Raw genomic sequence first — 15,140 nt, forward strand, 5'->3', positions numbered from 1 at the left:
GTTGAAACTGTGTATGTCACAAACACTGGTTTTAAACAGTATCTGTCACAAATACTGGTTTTAAACGGTGTCCGTCACAAACACTGGTTTTAAACAGTGTCTGTTTCAAACACTGGTTTTAAACAGTGTCTGTCACAAACACTGGTTTTAAACAGAGTCTGTCACAAACACTGGTTTTAAACAGAGTCTGTCACAAACACTGGTTTTATACAGTGTCTGTCAAAAACACCAGTTTGTAACAAAGTCTGTCAAAAACACCGGTTTGAAACAGTGTCTGTCACAAACACTGGTTTTAAACAGTGTCTGTCACAAACACTGGTTTTAAACAGTGTCTGTGTCAAACTCTGGTTTTAAACAGTGTCTGTCACAAACACCAGTTGGAAACAGTATGTAATCAAATTATTTATGAGTTTGTATTCGGCTTTTCAGACATTTTTGATATTTTTTTTTCATTTTTACAATTTTTAGAATTGAAGAGCTCTATTCCATAAGTGGGTTAAGTCATTTTTTTCACCAAAAAATGCGTTTAAAATTTTTGTTGCTAAAATTTGTTGTGTTTCGAAAGGTCGGTGCGCATTTCCTTTCTTTGGACATAGAACAATTGCTTGTTGAAAAAATCACTTTGAAAAATCGATGACTTAACTCACTGTTGAAGTAGAAAGCTCCATAAAACGTGCATTTTTTAAAATGACAACCCACTTTGGAATAGAGCTCTTCAATTGTTTAAAACCCGTGTTTGTGACAAACGCTGTTTGAAACCAGTGTTTGAGACAAACACTGTTTAAAATCAGTGTTTGAAACAGTTAAACAGTATCTGTCACAAATACTGGTTTTAAATAGCGTCTGTCACAAACACTGGTTATAACAATTCTAAAAATTGTAAAAATGAAAAAAAAAATATATATCAAAAAAGTCTGAAAATCCGAATATAAACTCATAGATTTAAACTTAGTACTTGTGGTGTCCGTTTTAAGTATACGTAGTCATTGTGGTACCCGGTTTTGGGCTTGTGGCGCCCAAATCGGGCACCACAAGGTCTTTCTATATAAAACGATGCAGAATTGAGTGAAATGCACTCTAAGGTGAAAAAAAAATTTTTGAGGCAGGCACCACAAGTACTAAAAGTTTATATATCGGGCACCACTATGACTAACTATGATGAAAAATCCAAACTGCACCAAAACACCTTTATCATACATATATGTATATGTGATCCTCTATGTAGGTGGGCACCACAATTACCATAAAAGACCCGGGCACCACAAGGTACTAGGTACGTGTATTCATAAATAATTTGATTACGTACTGTTTCCAACTGGTGTTTGTGACAGACCCTGTTTTAAACTGGTGTTTGTGACAGACACTGTTTTAAACTGGTGTTTGTGACATACACTGTTTAAAACCAGTGTTTGAAACAGACACTGTTTTAAAACCAGTGTTTGTGACGGACACCGTTTAAAACCAGTATTTGTGACAGACACTGTTTAAAACCAGTGTTTTTGACAGACCTTGTTACAAACTGGTGTTTTTGACAGGCCTTGTTACAAACTGGTGTTTTTGACAGACACTGTTTAAAACCAGTATTTGTGACAGACACTGTTTAAAACCAGTGTTTGTGACAGACACTGTTTAAAACCAGTGTTTGTGACGGACACCGTTTAAAACCAGTATTTTTGACAGACACTGTTTAAAACCAGTGTTTGTGACAGACACAGTTTCAAACCGGTGTTTTTGACAGACCTTGTTACAATAAAACTGGTGTTTGAGACAGACACTGTTTAAAACCAGTGTTTGAAACAGTTAAACAGTGTCTGTCACAAATACTGGTTTTAAACAGTGTCTGTCGCAAACACTGGTTGTGAACAATTCTAAAAATTGTAAAAATGAAAAAATATATATAATCAAAAAAGTCTGAAAAGCCGAATAAAAACTCATAAATAATGAAAAGACATGAAATAATCTGATGTTGAAGTGTAAAAAAAGCTATAAATAAGCCCTTCGTAATAATAAAAATTGAGTAGGTAAAAATGTCATAAAAATCAAAAATTCATTTGAAAAAATGATACGTTTTGAACAAAACCAAAAAAAAATGAAGATATCATTTCTCAAAACATCGATAAAACTAGAAAATCTGACATCTGTTCACTTCTTGAAAAATCAAAAAAAAAAAAATGGAAAGTCAACAAGAATTTTTTTAAAAAATTTGAAAATCAATTTTTAAGAAACGATCAATTAATTTTTTTCAAGTTGCAAAATCTGAATTTTATTGAAAAAAATATCAAAAAAATGTATTTTTTCCTATACATCAAAAAAATTAAAATTCTCATCATTGACATTTGAAGGGGAGGGAGAGGGCGGGCTTATTCCATAAAACAGAACAAAAACTAGAAATTTCACGTTTATTGAGTTCACGTTTAAACTTACACCTCTAGGACAATTTTTTGTCATTTTGGCGAATTTTTGAAAATCCTTCGACCTATTTTAAGTTGAAAGAAAATCGAAATTTACCTAATTAAATCAGATCGAGGTAGGAATGCTGAACCCCCTAAATCGATTGGTGGTGTTTTCCGGGTTTTTGAGCTACCTAATGTGCTGCAGGTGATGTTTGGATTCAATAATTTAGAGCTTCTTTCTTGTTTTTACAACACTTCCCTCTATTTTCTCGAATTTTTCCCACCCTATAACGTCAAACATAAAGCGAAAGCCCAATTTTTTTTCTCAACTTCTTAATTTTTTGACGAAATGTACTCGGAGAAAAAACACTTAATATACCTAAATAAAAATAAAATGCTTTCGAGATGTTGGAAAAATTGAATTAATTTCAAATAATACCCGTACAAATATTTTAATAACCAAAATCGAGCATAATGATTGCCTCGTGAAGACGCTCAAAGCTCATAAAATCTCTTCAAATCCTTATCAAGTACCAACTTTATGCACCTAAATCCCATACCACCTGGAATTTATACAATAATAAACCAAATTAAACCTTTGAAATACTCCGCAAATAAAAATAACGCCATTTTTTTCGCTTCAAAGCTCGCTTATCTTACACGTAATTTTGCCTTTTGCGGTGTTGCGTTGTTAGAAATTTTACTCGGTGCGAATGCTAGCAATTTCTTAGTTATGCTTCCGGGTGACCGCGTAAGTATGGTTTTACGTTGCATCAACAATAATAAATTTCACCGTGTATCGTTCGCAGGGGTCAGCTTCCAGCTGTAGCCGAATTAAACTACTTAGATAAGGTAAAATGGCTGGAAATGTACGGCGTGGATTTACATCCTGTTATTGTAAGTATCCGTAGGACGGCAGACTACCTACCTTTATCGTTGGAATTAATTACAATAGAGAAATAGTTATAGATATAGGCTTATGTGTTTTATTTTTGGTCGCTTTCTTTCACCGAATAAGTACCTACATACTGAGAAGCTTTTAGAGATGAAATAAAAGAATAAAAAAGAAAAAAAGAATGAGCTAGGTATATAGTGAAAAACGCGTGTATGAAAAATAAACGAATGGAATTTTATAGAAGCCCATTAACTTTTTAAGGAAGGATGACGTTATAGCGTCAAGAGAGTTGACTTATTTCACGCCATTAATTCTGATAAATCGTCTAACAATAGTGGTAATTTATTTGGTTTCCATTCGTAGCCGCGCGTAAGTATCGTTCGGTAAATATTTACAAAGTTACCACTCACCGATGTTAATTAGATTTTGATTCGGATTTGCTTTTAATTTATTAGAGCGGAAGAGTGCGAGAATAAGGGAGTGGAGTTTTGAGAAGAGTAGCTATCTGTATGCTGTAAAAGGGAAATGGTTTTCTAAAACGTGTAAAAGCTAAGTATCGTACTATCATCGTCTTGTTCATTTTACAGGGCGAAGACAACGTCGAGTATTTTTTGGGTTTGACTCCAATTGGCGTTATTGTACTGAGGAATAAGGTCAAAGTTGCCAATTACTATTGGTAAGTGTGGTTTTGTTGCGCGGTGTTAGCTTTTCCTCGATTTAAATATTAATTGAATGTGTATACCATCCTGATGTTGCACACAGGTCTAGAATAAAGAAGATTTATTTCAAAGGCAAATATTTCATGCTCAGAGTAAGCGATAAAAACGTAAGTTGAGCGTTGATTGCCCTCGATGAGTTTTTTTTTACCTACGTGCCCTTTTTCGAGCTCATTATTTTTATTTTATTATAGAACGAAGAAAATACCTATGGATTTGAAACGCCATCTCGAGCAGCTTGTAAACACTTGTACAAATGTTGTAAAGAACACCATTCGTTTTTTCAATTAGTTCACGTTTCGACAAACGCCCCCGACGTTGTAAATACCAGATTCAGGTTAGTTTTGAATTTTAATCTAGTCTAATTACCACCCAAGGTATCCGTTTCATTCGATGTATTTGTATGCTTATACTGTTGCTGTTGTTGTTGTTGGGATTTGCGATACAGTAGTAGCAGAATGGATAAATTATCCGGTCGCAGTTCTCAGATGGGAATGCGTAATCCGCCTTCGTTTATCAGAACTCCTAGTCGAAGATACCAAAGACGAATCGTCGAAGGAGCCGCAGAAAGTAAGTTGTTGATTAGTGGTAATTATCAAAGAATGAAGGGGTGGTATTGACAGGTGTTATAAGGGGTGTTTCAACTATCAAGACTAAGTATAAAGTATAGCTGATGGAACAAAAGAGATTGCTTGTGTATCTTTTAATGGAAGGGGCAGGGAAATAAGTCGACCTAAAATTTATTATCATATTGATATTGACATTTTTGGAAACATTTGAGAAGGCGACCGCGACCTTCTGCAAAAATTAACTTAGGTATTTTAGGAAAATCTATTGAACAGAAATTGTTTAAATTTTTTTTTTAAATTTAAAAGTAGGTATTTATAACGTTTTTTTGATTTCTTGAAGGACTCGACTCATCTTGTTGAAATTGTGATGTAGGCACTGGAAGTGAATTTTTAGCTTACCAACTTCATTGGGTAAAATTTTGTGGAAATTTCAACTTTGAAAAATCTGTTGGAGGCCTCAGAAGTGCTCAAAACGGTTCGAAACCGTTTCCAGTCGATTTAGGTAGGTAGTTGAAAATAGCAGAGACGGTCCGAACAATTTTTTATTGGGGGGGGGGGCGGAAACAAAAACGCTAAGTATAAATACTTACAAAAAAACTCCAAATAATTTCGAATGTTCAAAAATTATAGTTTTGGTTCTCCTATTGATACCAAATCAATAGGAAAATGGAATTTCTTGAGTTATTTTTTCACATTTTTGTAGAAATTTTTGAAAATTAGAGTAAATTTCAAATTAGCTTGAGTGTAGTGAGGGAAAAAGTTTTGGAAAATTGATAATTTGACAACCAAAAAAAACATGATTCTTTATGCGATAATTGTTTTTTTGGGGGGGGGGGTAATTACAGGATTATTACACACGTACCTCAAGTGAGGATTTTAGATTTGGTCAGTAAGGTTGGTGTTTTTGAAAAAAAAAAAAAAAAAATTAGGGAGATGAATTTCTGGATTTTAGAAGGGTCATTTGGTAGGCAAAAGCTCTTGAAAGGTTACAATTTTTCGGAAGGAAAACGTAATTTAAGACTTGAAAAATGAATTATTTTTGGTGTTTAAAATTGCCAAGGTATTGTCGAATTAACGATTGAAATTTGTCAGAGGGCGAATTACGCCTCTTCCGACCCCCATTACCCCGTAGAGTACGTACAAAATGTAAGCTTTCCAGGTCAATTTAGTAAAGTTTTGATTTTATAGACAATTTCTGGACCAAATTCGAGGTAAAAAAAAATGTTCTTTTGCACCTGAAAGGGCTGGTGATTTACTTTTACGTGTTCTTTCAATTAAGCTTTCTCTGACTAAAAAAAATTCCCATGTAAGGATATCTCCCTTACAATTTTTTTCAGAGCACAAAATTTTAAAAGAAATTTCTTAAAATCTCAAAAAATACGTAGAAAGCTGCAATTTTGGAAATCTTTTGTGTAGATGATTATTTCACTGTCACTGTGTTTTGCAGCTCAATTTTCGACGTGTAGGTACCATAGTACCTACATAGGTGGGAAAAAAATGGTATTTTTGGGAGCCAAATTTATTCAAAAAAATCCATGAAATCTTGAAAAAAAAAACAAATTTGAAGCCAATGGGTTTCAAAACAGTCAATTTCATCGTTAATTACGTAGCCCGTCATTTCCTGAGTCGAGGCTGCTCCTTTACACATGTTGGAATTTTATGAATTTGTTATGTATATGTATTTTGCCCCTTTCCGTCCCCTCCCTCCTACGTGTTATTTTTTCAAATGATTGCGCATAATTTAAATACATCGATGTTTTGCGAAGATCGTGATCAAATCGGTGATCGTTGCATTCCTGCTGCAAGACTTTCAATTTTTCGATTATTCAGCATTTTTTTTTTTTTGCTGCAAATAATCCTATGCAGTGCTTTTTTGGGGGGGAGGGGGCGCGGATGGACTGAAGAAAAGTTCTAAAATATCAAAAAAATGCCTAAAAACTAAAAAAATTTAAAACAAATTTTGGCCATTTTTTTTCTAATTTTGAATTTTTTTCGGCCAAAATAATCTAAATACAAAAACATTGAAAATTTTGAATTATGGAATTACTTGAAGAGCAAAAAACCGTGATATTTTTCTCAAAACACAGTTGCAGGGGGGAGGGGTATGAAAATTAGGGACTTGCAGCTTCAATTTAGCGTCCTTCCCCTCCCCCCCAGAGAAGGAAATACCAATAAAGGCCTGGTCCTATGCATTTTTATGAAAACATTAGAAAAGTCGTGATAAATGCTAAAATAGTTAGGTATCCTGAGAATCGTAAAATATTTTTTTGTTTCAAATGACGCGCAACATTTATTGAAACATGTACATTTCTAGGATGCTTTTTTGTCTCTCGAAAAATATTTTTAAAAAGTCACAAAATCTAATTTTTGGTAAGAAAATTTGCTGAAAAAGATAATTGAAACCCTGAAAAACTGACCCAAAATATTTTAAGCCTTCATTTTATATCTTTTTTCAAAAATATTGGTTACTTTTTTTTCTTCAATTAGGCAGAAACATTTGTGACCTATTTAATTTTTCTTTTCGTAAATATCAAGTAGGTAGATGTTTCAAAAAATAAAAAACTTGTTTGGTGTTGATCGCCTCTGCCTATTTTCTAAAAAAATGTCGAAAAGGGATAAAATGATCGCGTTTTGTAAATAGGTACTTAATTAAAATGATCGAGCCTTAGTTGATGAAGATCAGAAAATTTTCAACAAAAAACTACGTTTCAGTAGGAAAAATTTGAGGGGAGGGCGGGGGTAAATCAGAAATAGTCTCTTTTCTGTCCTATTGAATAAGTGTGTTGTGTGTTGATGGAACATACTTACGTAAATTACCCTTGTTTCAATCAAGTACTTCAATTTACTCACAAAATGGCTACTTATTTGTATACTGTTGCAAATAAGTGAGCCTCCAAAACACTGAAATAAATTCCAAACTTACTTGCTTTCCGATACTCCTCATGCCTTTTTCAACTCTGATCTCTCTCCGCTTTTTTTTCAACTAGTCGGTCTGTCGCTTTTAACCCTATTTTGTTTCGACACGAATATCAAAGAAAAAACAAAATCCGGCCCGTAATAAAAATAAAATTATCAATTTAGTCCTTTTTTTTTGTTTTCAGGAAATTAATTTTTACGATCTAATTTCCTTCTAAATTTCAACTCTCTAATCTATGTCGGTAAAGTTTCCTTTGGAAACGAGTGAATTTTCGTGAAATTTTCTCTATAGCTGCAAAATGGCCTATACCTACAGTACGTCGGTAATTTTTTCCAAGCACCCGAAATGTCCGGCTGATTCGTACAATTTCTCGCAAAAAGTATAAAATTTCGCAGCTCTAAGGTCGATTGCGAGCATAAAAAGGGCGCCTGGGTCGAGAAAATTTATCCGTTTAATTTGATTTTTTTTTGTTTCTCTTTCTTCGTTGCTTTCGTGTAATTTGAACGTTCAATGTAACGCGAAATTGAAAGTCGACGTGTAATACTCGTTTTTATATCGTTTTAGCGCCAAAAATCGAAGACAAAGTATCCGTTAAGGAAAACGTTAACGTGGAAGAACCGAAAAGCGTTTACGTAGCATCTTCGACAACGAATTCGTAAGTGTGTTACATCTTTTACCTATCTTTCTAATGTTATCGATGTACACACAGAGTTAGCTCTGTAGGTATATATGTTCAACTGCGATATAAATTAAACGGTTAAATAAAAAGCTACGATCGAGGCAGGTATACGTAGATAGTTATAAAACGATGGGATTTTTTTTGTTTCGTTGTGTTAGGTTCTACATTCAAAGGAGCGATTCGCCGAGAAGTACGAGAAGCGCGCCGTGGAGCGTTTGGGGTACAACTGGACCTCCGAGGAATTCGTATTCTAGTCATTCGCCTCGAAGTGTTCGTTCAGCTGGACCTCAAGTACGATTAACTCATGCTCGCCGATCCAGCAGCATGGAAAGTCAAAGTAGCACTGATTCGAGACCTTGTAGAAGGCATAAACATAAGAATAATAAACGAGGATCGGATAACGAAAGCGATCTGTCCAGATGTTCGAGTAAGTTGACGATGCTTTTTGATCCCTAAAAACTTTCATCGAAAGGAAGATCGATTTAATCATTTGGGTTTTCGTTCAGGTCAACATGGACATAGTCACAGAAGGCATCGACACAGAAGTAGAAGATCATCAGGTAGCGAACAAGAACATCATAGTAGTCATCATGGAAATCACACAAGGTATGTATTATAGAGTTATTTCAAAAATTAGCCGAGTTCATCTACCTAGATATCGTACGAAGGGGCACATTGATCATCTTTTGTGATTATTTTTACGTATATTTTTTCAGGTATAAATTAATAGACTCCGAGGGTCAATGGAAAGAAGTGCAAAGAAGACAGGCTGAAGGAAATAGTGGAATTCACGAAGCCACCGTAGTCCGACCAAGATCAGGATATATCAATAGTGGTATAGAGACAGAAAGTGAACATTCTTCTTGTCATCATCATAGAAGAAAACACAGAAAACATAGGTAAGCGTGAATTGAGACTCAAAAGAATTCAATTCTATCGAAATTATTTTTTGAATTTTTGAAAATACCTACCTAATGATATTTTTCAGATCTCGTTCTCGATCTCCCGAAACTGGCAAATCTCATCTACCAGAAGAATTAAAGCAACATTTAGAATTTCAATTGGTGGACACCGAGGGTATGTCCGAAGACCAGTTACGTGAGATACCATACACTGTGGTTAAAACAAATGCTGCGAAAGCCGTCCGTGTGCGATTATCGTCATCTGGTAAACCAAAAGTGCAATCGATACGAAGAGCTAAGAAGTAAGTCAATATGGCTTGAAAATGTCGAATTTTTCGTCAGCTGTTGGATTTATCTCTAAAACACCTCTATTGACGAAAAAGTTGAGAAATTGATGGAAAATTGAGAAAATGATTCAGTTGAAAATGCAGAAAAATCAATCTTGTTCAAATGCGGTAAATAGGTATTGAAAAAAATAAACAATTCGATAACGTGATTTTTAAAAAAATCAGAATTATTTAAGAAGAAATTGAAAACTTTCAACGCCGCGTTAGTGACGGAAATCAAAAATTTAAAAACCAAAACATTTTCTCTTCGAACCTGTTTTTTTATCTTGCAAATACATGTCTCACTCTAATTTAATCGATTACCGTTCTGTTTTCTGCTGTGCTCAAAAATTGTTCAACCTCAGTTTGGTAAAATTATAATCATCACAATTTTTTAAAAAATTCTGAAATTTTAAGAAAATTTGTTGTAAAAATTCAAGTCTTGCGCTCATCCCCTCATAAAAATCGGTTCATCATACCTATGCCAAAATCTATCTACTTTAGAAATTGAACCCTTCCCACCCCTCTCCATAGTTTATTTTTTTTCGAAATCCGAAATTCATCTTTCAAGATCATAAATCTGGTTTCAAAACAAATTTAGTGAGCTTATTTAAAATCCGAAAGAAATGCTCGAATATTTGTTGAAAAATAATGAAACAAAAATTTTTAAAAGAGGAGTAATTTTATGTTGTTTAATCACAATGAAAATTTTAACGATTTTTCGAATTTCTCTCGGAATAGTTACCTATACTTAATTGAAAAAAATTGAAATTTACCGTACTGAGAGTTTCTTAACAACCAAAAGACCAAAACTTAAACAAATTTAAAGGACGGAATTTCTAAAACAATTTTGTTTCTTCAAATCAATTCTAGTCTTTTTGATCGTTTTTTTACCTTTCACTGCAAATTTTTTGAAAAATTTAGGTTTTGCTGTACTCGGACTATAATTTTTCCCAAATTGCATGTTATTTTTTTTTCTTAGTTAAAATTATCAAGTCATTTTGATTTTTTGAAGTTTTTTATTAACTAAGTTCAAAATTTTAAAAAATAATTATAAGTAAACTTAACGAAGTGCAGAATTCGGCTAAATCGGATAACCAGGGTTTTTTAGAAGGGAGGGGGAGGGGGATTCAGAAAGAGAAATATTGTTGGCATTTATCAACATACACCCGTTACTTGAATTTTGGTTAATCTAAAACACAGGAACTCTAATTTCTCATAAAAAATATTTCCTTAAATTTTGGTATTATTAAAAAAATCAAGCTCCTCCCTCCTCTCCTCATTTATAACTCACACCTGCACCCAAGTTGTTTGTCGGAAACGTTTTTCAAAAAACAGAACTCTCTTCCTTTACCTCCCTCCCAACAAAAAAAAATGTTAGATAGAAAGGTATTTTTTCCAAAACAAAGAAAGGTGAAAAACTGTGAAAAAATTCGATTGAAAATTTGTTTTCAAAAAGTGAGAAAAAGCACTGAAATTTCAGGTTTGTACGTGTTTAAAACACGTTTAAAACAAATTAAAAATATAAAACGGTGTTTTGAACAAAAAATAAGAACCAATTAAAACAGTTTTTTTCAGTTCCTTGTTGAAAAAGAAATGGAATTGAATAAACTGTATTTTTAGAGATAAATTTTGTGTTTTAATTTCAATTTTTCAATATTTCTTGAGCCTGTTGATGACTGGTGAATCCAAAACAAATGAATTCGTGTTTAAAACATATTTTAAACGCGTGTAAAACACGTTTTAAACACATAGTTTTGAACAAGGAAAAAACTGTTTTACTCATAAAACAAATAAAGGGTTGTTTTGTTGTTTTTTTTTAAAAAGCACGTTTTTATACGACCCTGTGAAATTTTAAACATCTGGAACTTGGATCATGAATGGTAAAAACATTTTCATGAATTTTGCTGATACCTATGTACTTGAAAGAATTGAAGCAGTCAATCTGAACTTTTGGGCAAAAACTCGATCATCTCCGAATGTAAAAATAATATCTTTGATTTTTAGAATAATCTGAAAAAAACAAACCTCGTGTTTAAAATGAAAATTGGCTAAAAAAAAAATGCAAAATTCTGCAGAACTTGCTCAATTTAAATGATAATTTTTTGATAAAAATAAAAAAATTTAATTGCGGAGTTTTAAAAAATTGTGATAAATTTTTGAAGTGATGATAAAAGGTCAAGGGTCGGAGTAAGAGGAAGATCTACGTGGAAAATATCTCCACCCCCCCCCCCCCAAATAAAAAAAAAGTTTAGAAAACGAAGAAAATTTTCAATTTGGGTTGAAACTTTCTTTGCCATATTTCAAATTTTTCGTCTTAAGGAAAATTTTGACAATTTTTCTACATACATCTACATATTTAGGAAATAGGTCTATTTGTGTATTTTTCAAAATGGAAATGTTTTAAAAAAATGTAAAATTTTCATCATATTTTATTTTAAATCTTTTTGGTAAATTTTTGAACATTTTTTTTGTAAGCTTCATTTCAATCAAAAGCGTTTTTTTTTTTGAAAAAAAATCAAAGTTTGTTGGACTTTTATTTTCTTGTATCACATACAGTTTTTAACCGTTCACCTTGGATTTGGAAAATTCTCAGATGTATGAAAATGTTTTGTATTAAAAAAAGTCAAAACCCAAAATTTCAGCTTCTAAGTTCATTTTTCAATTTTTAATAAAATCTTTAAAAATGTCAAACTGATTCAAAATTGATTCATTTCAGTGGAAAATATTTTTCCAGTCAACAGTTTTTAAAAAAACCAAAACTTTTGGGCACTTGCGTTTAAAAAAAATTGTAATTTGATTATTTTAAAATATTAACTAGAAAACTCGTTATTCTTACACCGAATTATTCAACTTTTCAGCGATGTGATCAAAGAAACGTTGTCAGGCTGCAACGAAGACAGTCCACCGCCACCTTACAGCGAAAGTCCAATACTCTCAGATCTTGGTAGCAAAACCACCAGCACCAATACGACAGCGTGTACAGCTGCTGGAGACAGCAATAAACAAATTTCGTCGCATTTAACAAGGTATACGCAAACACATAGTACAACTGATAGCTCTCGAATAAATAGTTGCGAATTTTCGATTTAATCGTCTTCTCCGCGTGTAGTTTAGCGAATTTATGTGTGTCAAACGTGTGTAAATAAATGTAGCTGTGTAGTTTTGTGTTTTATGGTGTTATGCGATGCGATACGAAGCATAGTATAGTACATATAGTGTAAGTTGGGCGTTTATTCGGCGTTCGGCGACGGCGAGCAGGACGAGAAGGAGCAGGCCAACATATTTATGGATGTTTTTCTCGTCGTACATATATTTTACCTGAAAATTATTATACGAAGTGACTCTTTTCCGCGCAACTAGCGACAAGTGCTTTTTCATTTTTTAAACGACGGTTATATTTTTTAGTCTGGATGGGCTGAATTTAATACCGGGTTGCGAAATTATTATTATTGTTGTTGTTGGTTTCTTTATGGGAGAAGTTTCTCGCTGTTTGGATACTTCGATGTTGGAATTTTCTTCAGTTTTTATACGTCTTATGGTGTAATTTGAAAAACGTTTATTGATTTCTGGATTTCTTTTGATAAGGAATTTTTTCAAATGTACGAATGTGTGTGCAACTGTAAAATCTCAAGAGTCACTTCTACGTATATATCACGGTATGGTTTGTAAATTGTGCGAAGAAATTCTGCTATATACATGAGTATTTCTGGCGTTTTGGAAATTTTTCATCGTGCAATTGATTACTAAATTTTTGTTCTTGGCTGGTTCTGATGAATTATAACATTTTTGTGTACATAAAATTGTCGAAACAGGTCGCGAAAAATATTTGCACTTTTTATGACCATGTTCTTGAAAATATCTCAATTATTCCATTTCTCGCCTTTTGTCAAAACTGGTTTTGAAAAGTCATTTGCATTTTTTTTATGGTCGTAAAATTATGATTAAGTTTTTATCCTACGGTTGCATTTTTGTTGAACTGGTTTCAACAGTTTGAGTTATAAGTAATTTGTTCAAGTATTTGAACGGCTGTTTGTTTGGGAGAAAAGGGGTAGGGGCCTCTTATTGGAATTTTGATTTATCCTTTGACAAAAAAGTATTTTTTTTTCTCCTGAAGATTCCAAAAAAATGTGTACTGTTCAACAAGAAAAGAAAACTAATATTTTTCTTTATTTTTTTGCCTCTGTAACCAGATTTTAATCATTAGGTATTTCAAATGATTTTTCAAAACCATTTCATCATAGAATACTTACTTGTTTCTCTTTTTAATTTTAATTTTAATTTTCAACTTTTATTGAAATGTATTGATTTGTTGAAATTTAATTTAAATATTATCTTTATTGTCTCATGAAATTCTGGTTGAAGTCTGGAACTTGTTGATTTGGCGTTGTTTTGAGCACATTCGTTTCTTCCAAGTTTTTCTTTTTTTTCTTTGTTTATTATAAATTACAAAAATATTTCAAAAATACACACATATGAATGCAAAAACAAAATGTGTACATCTATAAAAATATAAGCAGATATGTAACTCGATAAATACTTAATTTTAATACAACAATTTGCTTTTATTTATTTTACAGAGTATCTAGTCATATGATGAGAAACAACAATATAAATCAAAAACCGTCTTGTTCCGCTTTATACGGCAATCCTTCTACATTATTAGGACATCCGCATTATCTACCTGCTTCGAATCACAGTAAAGATATTCCCAATGGCAATAGTTCTTGGTAAATCTGCAAAAATAAATAACTGAATGTAGTATATATTTTTAAAAAATGTGATGGTCTTATTCATATCGTGGTGTTTTTTTTTCATGTTTAATTAAAGGATATCGAACGGATCGAATTTCCCAGATGCGATGGTCATTGGGTTACCACCTCAGCCTCATTCACGTAGACCTTATAGTAACTCTCATTCTGATCTCTCATTGAATACTTCGCGTTCTAAGTAAGTTTCTCTTGTATTTTTATTTTTCATTTTTTCAAACTTGTTTTTTTTCTTCTTTTTTTTAAATGATCGACGTGTTTTTGAATTGGGTCAAATGGGAATAAAATGAATAGGTACCTAACCTACCTGACAAAAAAGGTATTGTAACTGGCGACAAAAAAAAATTAAAAAGCTTTCAAAAATGCATCACTAGCTACACCAAATTTTAAATCTTGAATTTCATTTTTCAATTTTCAGCAAATGTTTGATAATTCAGGTTAGGCTCATTTTCCATGAGACAGAAAATTGGAATTTGATCAAATTTATACCATTTTTTTGAACCGCCTTAATCTAAAGCTTCTAGTGGATTTATGGATTTTCTAGTTTTTAAAAAATGACCTTAAAAAGGTCAAAATTAAATTTAGCAATTTTTCCTGAGTTGGTTGAAAGGATCCCAACAATACATCTGAGTTTTAAAGTTCTGAATTTAATTTGGGCCTATTTTAATAACAATTTTTCAAGAACTGGAAAACTTTCAAATTCGCTGAAGGCTCCGGAAAGGCTTGAAAATACCATCAAGAAATCGGATGGGTTGAAAATAAGGCATAAACCAGATTTCAGCTAACTAGCTCAATTTGATCAAATTTTGATTTTTTTTTGGTGGAAGGATCAAAAAATAAAATTATTTGTGAGCATCTGAAATTTGACTTGAAAATGTTTGTATTTTTTTTTGGATCGACTCTTTTGATTTTTTTTCTCGGTTCGAATATTTTTCTTCTACTTCAGTGTTTGAATTAGGGGCTCAGCCTTTTCA

The 15,140-nt window shown here is 32.6% G+C and overlaps 1 protein-coding gene across 3 annotated transcripts in view; it reads left to right on the forward strand.

Moving 5' to 3' along the window:
* The window catches only part of LOC135836482 (band 4.1-like protein 4), a 148,107-nt gene that overhangs the window by 130,350 nt on the left and 2,617 nt on the right, over window positions 1-15,140 (forward strand). For 2 of the 3 annotated variants that reach the window (XM_065351351.1, XM_065351353.1), the window contains exons 8-20: window positions 3,203-3,290; window positions 3,876-3,964; window positions 4,051-4,114; window positions 4,199-4,341; window positions 4,453-4,574; window positions 8,055-8,145; window positions 8,328-8,596; window positions 8,676-8,775; window positions 8,886-9,068; window positions 9,158-9,373; window positions 12,259-12,426; window positions 13,978-14,127; window positions 14,228-14,347. In XM_065351351.1, the coding sequence (XP_065207423.1) occupies window positions 3,203-3,290; window positions 3,876-3,964; window positions 4,051-4,114; window positions 4,199-4,341; window positions 4,453-4,574; window positions 8,055-8,145; window positions 8,328-8,596; window positions 8,676-8,775; window positions 8,886-9,068; window positions 9,158-9,373; window positions 12,259-12,426; window positions 13,978-14,127; window positions 14,228-14,347 (1,803 nt within the window). The remainder of the gene's footprint in view (window positions 1-3,202; window positions 3,291-3,875; window positions 3,965-4,050; window positions 4,115-4,198; window positions 4,342-4,452; window positions 4,575-8,054; window positions 8,146-8,327; window positions 8,597-8,675; window positions 8,776-8,885; window positions 9,069-9,157; window positions 9,374-12,258; window positions 12,427-13,977; window positions 14,128-14,227; window positions 14,348-15,140) is intronic. The other variant, XM_065351352.1, reaches the window with a different exon arrangement.

Source organism: Planococcus citri, chromosome 2, assembly GCF_950023065.1.
Source record: "Planococcus citri chromosome 2, ihPlaCitr1.1, whole genome shotgun sequence".
In the NCBI taxonomy this organism is placed as follows: Eukaryota; Metazoa; Arthropoda; class Insecta; order Hemiptera; family Pseudococcidae; genus Planococcus; species Planococcus citri.